The sequence below is a fragment of the Haliotis cracherodii genome, unplaced genomic scaffold, assembly GCF_022045235.1.
Source record: "Haliotis cracherodii isolate W230 unplaced genomic scaffold, xgHalCrac1.p SCAF_1, whole genome shotgun sequence".
In the NCBI taxonomy this organism is placed as follows: domain Eukaryota; kingdom Metazoa; phylum Mollusca; class Gastropoda; order Lepetellida; family Haliotidae; genus Haliotis; species Haliotis cracherodii.
This window is the reverse complement of record NW_027266264.1, coordinates 7,405,833-7,415,544: the sequence shown is the minus strand read 5'-3', so window position 1 is coordinate 7,415,544 and position 9,712 is coordinate 7,405,833. Positions and strand designations below refer to the sequence as shown.

The window sequence follows — 9,712 nt, the reverse complement described above, 5'->3', positions numbered from 1 at the left end:
ATCCAATCTATCTCTCCTCATTTATCCTATATGTACTTCTTCCTCTAAATCTGTCAATCCACACATTCATCTCCTACAGATTTCAGTATATTATCCTATTTTTTAACACATCTCATCTCCATGCAATCTTCAGCCACAGACGCACAAAAGTTGAAAAAGCTTTTTTCAATCCCTAAAAGAATTGTGCACGAATGTGCCGTAAGAAAAGAATTTGAGTGTATGCAATTGAGAGCTCAAATAGCACTGTCAGAATATCCGATAATTACTCACACGAATAAATGTGCCACACATAACTAGCCGATCATAAATTCATTCACACTACATAAAATGCCTTTAGGAAATAAATCTGTCTTTTACACAAACCATCTGTTCCTGAATTACAGCAAACGCCTTTAGAACTGACTAAGCATAAAATTCAAAACATAAATCAACATCGAAAAGAAGCATGTTTGGTTATTATGTTAACTGCATCAATGATAAACAATTTTGAAAAAATATTTCTCCCTAAAGAACACGAATGAGCTGTTGGCAAATAGGCTTTCTTCAAAGAATTGCCTTAGGCAAAGTTCTAGTTTGATTTCAGTGCTGAATAACTTACACATGATCAATCAAATACTAGGAGGAAGCCTCCTCACGGCCGACTGAAACATCTTGCAGAAATGAGACTGTTCTTATCAAAACCTGAATAGATATCTGCTGGTATAGATTTGGTTAGGTCTTGTTGGGAGCAAGACAATAAAAGTGTTCAAATTGTATTAAGCCGGGTGTGAAATGAGTTCAATATACTACACTACTTTTTATAGAGATATTTCATAATTATTCCCTGACACACCAAACTGACAACTATCTAATTCCTGGGCTGTATCCAGCCTTGACTTGGAGAACAACTGAGACTCAGAGAACAACTGGGACTCAGAGAACAAGTGGGACTCGGAGAACAACTGGGACTCAGAGAACAACTGGGACTCAGAGAACAACTGGGACTCTTGAAGGACATCTGCTGCTGCTGCTGCTGAAGGTGTTTTTATTTGCTCACTCCTCACACCACAGGCACAGGAAATACTAGAAGCACTGATATTGTAACATTCATCAATGTCCTTCCATTGCTTCAATACATCGATCGACCTTATGGGTAATCACATTTTCCTGAGGCAAGAGAGTTAACTGACTTTAAAAGTCCAGTATCCACCCTTGCCGAACCTGAGGCTGGAACGTGGGGCCACCAGTGGCTATAGCGAGTTATGTCCCTTCTATGCCTCTCCTATGGACCAATCAGAATCTACCCCTTGTATCACATGCATTTGCTTCAAACAAAATGGCGGTGTCCAGTCAAGACGATCTCATCGATAATCAAGATCTATATTGTGATAAAAACAATCTTACATCCCAAAGTGCATCAAATCACGTGAGTACCTTGATCAAAAGCATGAAAAGATTTGGAAAATATCTGTTGACACTGAGTTGGCGGTGCACATGCTTTGGTTTAAATCCTACAATCGACTGAAATCTGCATGGTGCAGACATTTTACGAACTGGATTTTTATTTCATTGCGCAATTTTGATTGAACTATGCTTAGACTCGTTATTCAGCCAAAATCTAACTCCATAATACCAGCCTAGTTCAGCAAGGGTGGAAACTGGACTATTATAGTCAGTTAATTCCCTTGCCTCGGGAAGATGAAGTAATAAAAACAACTGCATAAGATCCAACATTTACTTAAATCACTTGACTGTACAGTTGAAAGTGCAACTGTAACTAGCAATGAATGATACCACCATGTTTCACAATAACGTACATGACCTTGGCCTTTGGTAGCCATCAACATTTTAGGCAGTAGGATATGTAAAAATACATGCAAATACAAAGTTTCATGCCTGTTGAGGTAAACATGCCTCAGAAACTAACAATGATGTATGTTATATAAAACCCTGAATGCAGACCTTGACCTTGACCTTTGACCATGACCTTTTCAAAGCAGGGTCCCAACCCAGAGAAGGAATACCTAACAAGTGAGTGTGAGTGAGTTAAAGTTTAACGTCACATCGGCAATATATCAGCCATATCGTGACGAATACCTAAGAAGTCTCATGATAAATCCATTCATACCTTGTGACCTTGACCTTGGACCTTTACATGACATATGCCAAAAGAATTCTGTTGTACCATGTGGAAGATTTCACTGGACGAATAATGTCTAATCTCAATAATCTTTGTGTAGAAGACAGTGGGAATCTTCAGGATTAATCACTCATATATATCTGCATTCTCCTAATTAGGTGCCAAAGTACTCAAACCGAAACCTAGACTTAGAGTGGCATGCCTTTGCATGTGTTTGTGATGGGTGCCACTGCTGGGGCAGGATACGCTCACCTTTTCACAAACACTTGGTATTATCACTATTTGATTGTGACTCATAAACACATGCTTATGATATAGTTGGAATCATACTGTCGACTCTGCTTTATGCAGAGAATGCTATTGGATATGGAAAGGGGTTTTGTCACTTTTTTGACAATTCAATCTAGTGCATGATTTCAGTTGAAAAATACGGAAATTTTGGCATAACAGTTTTAACTTCCTGTTTCCAAACAATGGTCTTCCAGATAGATGTTTTGCAGAGCTTCTAAAAGAACATGTTTAAAATATTCTCAAATGTCAGTTCTGTCCTTTTTCACTCAAAAATGAATTCGTGACCTTAAATAGCAAATATGTGAAACGTAATCTTTTCTTGACATTTTACATAATAGCTTGGTTTTTTTATTTACAATAAGAATGCATGTACACAAATGGCTGACAAAACGTGCATTAATGGCTTTGTAAAGTGCACATGGAAATTAATGAAAAAAACCTGTTTTGCTGGATTTAATAATTGACACAAAGCATTACGTAGATGTAAATATGAAATAACAAAACAACTGCAAAAGTACTAGTCTGGATTTGCTAGTTTTATCTCAGTGCTCAATACAAAATGTACTTTACAGGAGGTAATTTGTAGGCACTTTCAACAAGTCCAAATTGACATGGCGGAAACAGGCTAGAGGCATTATGCAAATTAGCCTGGCAAAAAGTTATCAAAACAATAATAATAATAACAGCTATGTAACAGTTGTTGTCTGAGAAGGAAATATGTTACTTTTACGTTCTGATATTTTGACGATGATTCACTATCCCACAATGCCACTCACAAATCACTAACCACTGACAAATCACATGCACGTGGGTTTCAAGCACCTGTTTTCACCTGTCGTCAAGGTGTCATAGGTCATGGATATTCACCTTGATCTACTAACACCTGATTATGCTCAGTTTCACAATAGTCTGTTTTGTTCATATTTTTACACACTTTTACCTTTGATATGCTGTATTTGTGCCAAGGCCCAATTAGTACTAATTGAGTTGTTTGAAAATTTATATATTTTGTTTATTAACTGCATTTATTTAGAATCTGAGACAGTTTTTTTTCATTTCTGTGAGTACTTTAGTACTTAATCTTCTTCATGATTTACCGAAAATGGATTGATAGCCATTGAACATAATGTCCTCATATAGCCCCTTTGTATCTGTGCATCATCTTAAAGCCATATATACCTAATATTACATAAGACAGGAGCATGGGTGGTCCAGTAGTTGTGCAGAGCTGCGTCTCTTCAGAAACCATTGATCATGGGTTCAAATCCCGATTATGTTTCTAAGTTCATCAGCACTATAACCATCCTCATGGGTTTCACCAAAGTGGTAAACATCTTGGACCTGCATCACTTAAGGTTTTCCTCTCACATTAAGCTGACATGCCGTGAGATAATTGATTTACTGTTCATACTGGCACTAAACACAACTCACTCACTCACTCACTCACTGACATAAAAGATAAAGATTCAAGCTGATGAATATCATAGCTTCATGTCAGTGCTTCTCTTATTTTAGTAAATGTTTCAAAAAACAAAAAATCCAACCAATTTTTTCTCCTAGCATCATTAGTAGAATAATTCACATATTTAGTGATGGAAGCCATGCCAGCCATTTTGAAAGCTGAATTTGAACAAGAATTAGAGCAGATCCAGGATGTCATCATTAGGTGGGAACATGCATGTGAAAGTACAGCTTCATCATTCCTCTGCTTTCTGAGATGATGTTTCTGGTGGTAGGAAATGCATTTTGAGAGAATTTAGGAGCGTAGTCAAAGTGTAGAGGTCAAATAAAGATCTAAATTTAAACTATTGCAAAAAAACAGAAAATAGGTATTGAGCCCTGTGACTATAACTTTTAAAAACTTCAAAGTCATTTTTCTAATCGGCCTCAAGTCTGCAGAAAATGTCAGTAAAATTTCCAAAATTTGAATAAAACATTTCCCAGTTCACAAGTTGTAGGGTTTCATAGAGGTGATTCACTGATAACATTACTGCTTAGTTTAACATTACTGCACTGAATGCAGAGCTGAAATTCAATGTTAAAATACCTCTGAATTTAGGAAAATACAAACTTTTAAAAAAATCCCAATATTGAACAAAATAATGATTGTATCTCAATTTGCCTGCCAAGGGCACTTAGTTTGGAATCCTAGAAAAATCCCTGTTATAGGTCATGCTTCATTTGGGTAGGAGAAATTAACCAACTTTAAACAAAACCAATGGGGAAACCAATATTATTGCAGTGACATTTAGCTATCTAATTCTTTATTCATGGACATGTGTAGGCCAGCGGCCCATGGTACAATATTTGGTCCATCATTAACATTTATAGGCTTAGTGTTTGGAGTCTGTCATTCATAGCATGGTATATAAAAGTTGCAACATTTCTAATAACAGTTTCATTGTTTACCGCCATAAGCATATTGAATTTAGCAAGAGTAGGATGTACAAAATACTTCTGTGGTAAATACTGAAAACGAAGTTCATCATAAGCATTACAAATTAATAAAAATTTATATTCATTCTCGACATATCTTTGGTTGCAACTATTGCACAATCTCTGCTCTCGTGGAGTATTAACGTATCTACCAGTATCAATGTGGAGAGTGTGGGAGCTACAGTGAAATTGGGCTAGTGCAACACGAAATTTGTTGACAGTGATAGCAGACAAATACAACTCTAGACTAAATGAATTTTTGAAAAGTGTATAATGGAACATTTTAGAACTATTTGCTAAAGACCAATGCCAATCCTGTTTGTAGGCTATTTAGCTATCCTTTGCCTATACATAAAACATAACACATTGACAACTGTTTTTATTCCACAAAACAATTATTTGAATTAAAATATCCAGAAACACTGATATTATGTTATATATAATATGCAAACTATGGACATTTTTCTTATTTAATTTATACCTACCTACCTACCTACCTACCTACCTACCTTCTTACCTACCTACCTACCTACCTACCCACCCATCCACCCACCCACCTACCTACCTACCTACCTACCTTCTTACCTACCTACCTACCTACCCACCCACCCACCCACCTACCTACCTACCTTCTTACCTACCTACCTACCTACCTACCTACCTTCTTACCTACCTACCTACCCACCCACCCATCCACCCACCCACCCACCCACCTACCTACCTACCTACCTACCTACCTACCTACCTACCTACCTACCTACCTACCTATTCTTTCAACCTTCAGAAGCTAGCAAATAAACCTGTTTCTTGTATGTAGGAAAGAGATTTAGCTGTCAAACTAAAGCCTGCCTTGTTTAAGCCATGCCCTGGTTCCAGGAAAATCCATAGACTCTCAACTGTGGAATCAGTCACCACTGGCAAAACTGCCTACTTTCTTTTTGACAAACATTTCGGATAGGTTACATCTATGTGCTCAGATGCCAGAAAGCCGTGTCTCATCATCAGAAACTCTTACATGTAGACCATGGGTTATTTACTCAGTCAAATAACAATTGAGTAACAAGATGACATCCAGTGTAAAGCTAGCAAGAGTTTTTATGCATCCATAAAAAAAACTCCCCCATAAGTAAACATTTCATATATTTTTGAGCCAAATATCAACCAAATACTCATACCATTTTATTTACTTAATAGATCCCCAAATGGTTTGGCTTTGTGACTTGGTTGACTGCATGTCATATCCCCACGGAATGTTGCTCACATCCTTAACCACTGGTATGTTTATCAGATTCAGTTAATTACAGGTTGCGATCACCAAGATTTATCGTTTGTATGTTTATTTGTTGTTTAACACCACACCCAGCAATATTCCAGCTGATTGACATCATTAGACAGACAATCCAGAGATTGACGTCATTAGCACAGATCCACGTAATTGGGATACAATGACATGCATGAACCAAGTCAGCGAGCCTGACCATCCGATCCTGTTAGTCACCTCTTATGACAAGCATAGTCGCCTCTTATGACAAGCATAGTCACCTCTTATGACAAGCATAGTCGCCTCTTATGACAAGCATAGTCAGTCGCCTCTTCACAGATCTCACCTAGACTTACAACCCCTTGGTGACATCATCACAATTTTCAAAACATTTTTTTTTTTAGCAAATATTTGGACTCAAGTTGGGAGATTTTATGTATTGGTTCACGATCAAGTATGAGGTATTTCTTTAATAGACTTATCTCCTGGGTCTTACTATTCCCACTAAGACCAAATCTGAGGTCATGAACTGACTTATAAACCCACATCTAGTTTGGTATACACAATAATCAAATATTTTGTATTTATTTGAAAAACCTTTTCCCCTGCAAAACCTGCTATCAGGTTCTGCAGGGAAAGTAAGATCTTCAAATGTATATTCAAAGTGCTCCTGTCTTTCAACTTGAATGAGTCCAATTTCTGAAAGGAAAAAATACCTAAAAGAAGAATGGGATGATGTCACTGGAGGTTTATAATTTCCCTGTAAGACCTGTATCCTCTCAGGTCATACTATTCCCAGCAAGACCTCATTCTTGGTCATGAACCTTCACGTAACTACCAGCCTATACACGCATGTCAAACTGAATGTATCACCCTGCAAAAGGTTTCATTGAAAAACCACAACAGTATTGATGTAAGCCTCAAACAAAGTATACACCTTGTTTGGATTAGTCTGGCTTTAAAAAATGTAGTAAAAACATCAGACCCTCCCAAACACATACTACTCCAGTGCATCGTGAATATTTAGGAGATTCTTGAGATAGAGACTTTTAATGTCTACCATCATGCACACTGGCTTTCAGGAGTGCTGTGAGGTAACCTAGGTGGATGGATGGATGGATGGATGGATGGATGGATGGATGGGTGGATGGATGGGTGGGCAGATGGATGGGTGGATGGATGGATGGATGGATGGATAAAGGGATGGATGGATGGATGGGTGGGCAGATGGATGGGTGGATGGATGGATGGATAGAGGGATGGATGGATGGGTGGATGGATGGATGGGCAGATGGATGGGTGGATGGATGGATAGAGTGATGGATGGATGGGTGGATGGGTGGTAGATGGATGGATGGATGGGTGGGTGGTTGGGTAGATGGATGGGCAGGTGGATGGGTGGATGAATGGATGGATGGATGGATGGATGGATGGATGGGTGGACAGTTGGATGGGTGGGTGAAGGGGTTGGTGGGTGGTTGGTGGGGCGGCGATGAGTTAGTGAAAGTTGTTTAATGCCTCAGTCAGCAATATTCCAGCTATACATGCTGTTCTGTAATTAATCAAGACTGGACCAGCGGAACCAGTGGTTGAAAACATGAGCAACAGTCAACACCATTGAGGCAGTGTGAATGCTGGTGAAGTGAAATGGGGTTTAACATCACATTTAAGATTATTGTACATATAGTGGGACAAATATATGCACACATATAGTGTGTGCATGCGTGTATATGCGTTCTTGTACTACTACGAAAAAACTCCTATTATATAGTGCTAGCCCACTGACATACCGTGCCACAGTTTAACATGGATACCCCCCACACAGTATACTGACTGTGCTAGCCAGTCCTGACTTATCCCCTCAATGCTGATGGACAGGCACTATAACAAGTACCATTTCTTAACACTTTTCCTATGATGCAGCTGGAGATCAACACAATGAGTGAGTGAGTTTGGTTAAACACTGCTTTAAACAATATCACAGTCATATTCAGCCAGTCAGCCAAATGTGGAGGAATGCCAAAAGTGATGCAGGTCTTGACATTACCGCTTTGGTGAAACTGACAAGCATGGTGATGGTGCTGACAAACTTAAAAGCACAATAAGCACAAATCTGGGATTCTGGTTTCTGGACTTGTCTAAGGGACAGTACTCTGCACAGAGAACTGTGGTTCCCTAACATCATGATGACATGCAGTCTGCCCACCTGATCCTAAATATTCTCCTCATATGACAAGTAATGTGCTCGGGACTTGTGTCGACCCACAGTGACCTTGACGTACATACACTGGCCAATAGCCTTCCTTAACAACATTAGAGAGATATGTCATGAGTCAATTGCCTGATATCCACACACTACAGTCCTTGAAGCCGAAATACATCGAACATCAAACAATGAATATTTAATTTCTAATCTCATAACAGCATTAATTGTATTATCACAATTTGACAGGAATAACTTCATGTGTACGTAATATAAAGTTTCTGAAGGTGAAACTGTCATATCCCAATTAGAGTTTTAGTGTAGAACACAAAGGTTAACTGACTACAGAGTGAGCGAATGACATTGATCGTGTGAGTGAAAGAGTTGGGTTTAAAGTCGCTTTTATCAGTATTCCAGTTATATCACAGCGTGTCAGCTTGATGTGGAAGGAAAGCCCGAAGTGACACAAGCCTCAAAACTAGGGGAGAAATTCAGGTACATGTGCTACGATCATACTTGTTTTTCAGTTTCAAATGATGGAATATCAAAGCGTCTAGTGTATAAAGTCTGTTCTTTGAGAGATGTTTTCTCTCCCTGTCATACTAGCCAAGGGAACAATGTAATGTATTGGATTGGATTGGACTTGGGAATCAACAAACAGCCCAGTGGAAATTAAAACTATTAAACCATGCAGCGCCAAGAAGGTGAAACAATTTGACTGATATGTACTTTTTTCTCTATGTCAAATTGCAGCAGCATAGTGTACTAACTACTTTAAAACATGTTTTGTTTGTTTATTTTTGTTTTTGTTAAATGCTGCACTCAGCAATATTCCAGCTTGATGATGGCATTCTCTAAATAATCGAGTCTGGAACAGACAATCTTTTGATTGACATCATGAGCATCGATCAAAGCAATTGGGATACAATGACATGCTCGAACCAAGTCAGCGAGCCTGACCACCCGATCCCGTTAGTCACCTCTTACCACAAGCATAGTCACCTTTTATGACAAGTATGGGTTGCTGAAGACCTATTCTACCCCAGATCTTCACGGGTAACTTTAAACATGTATATCAATATATGTGTATGTGATTATTCACTTTGTGGGCATGAGTTCACATGCAAAATCAGGACATTTGGGTACATAAATCATAGTAATAATATCTTCAAAACCAAACCAAAACTTCATTTGTTTGTTCAGGTGATCATTTGACTTGCCTTTGCATGTGTTTGTGATGGTGCCACTGGTGAGGCAGGATCATACTCAGCTTTATGCGAACACCTCGTACCATCCCTGATCAATAGTGATGATCTTCATAAAAATATGCTTATGATATGGTAGGAACCGTACAATGTTCTTTGCTATACGCAGAGATTTCTTATGACCATAGAAAGGATTT

General features: G+C 38.5%; 1 protein-coding gene across 1 annotated transcript in view; it reads right to left on the bottom strand.

The window, feature by feature from the left end:
• Positions 1–615: 615 nt before the first annotated feature.
• The window catches only part of LOC139453994 (uncharacterized), a 118,926-nt gene continuing 109,829 nt past the window's right edge, over positions 616–9,712 (bottom strand). The window contains exons 3-4 of the mRNA XM_071235471.1: positions 842–1,012; positions 616–641 (exon numbers count right to left, since the gene is read on the bottom strand). Of these exons, the coding sequence (XP_071091572.1) occupies positions 616–641; positions 842–1,012 (197 nt within the window). The remainder of the gene's footprint in view (positions 642–841; positions 1,013–9,712) is intronic.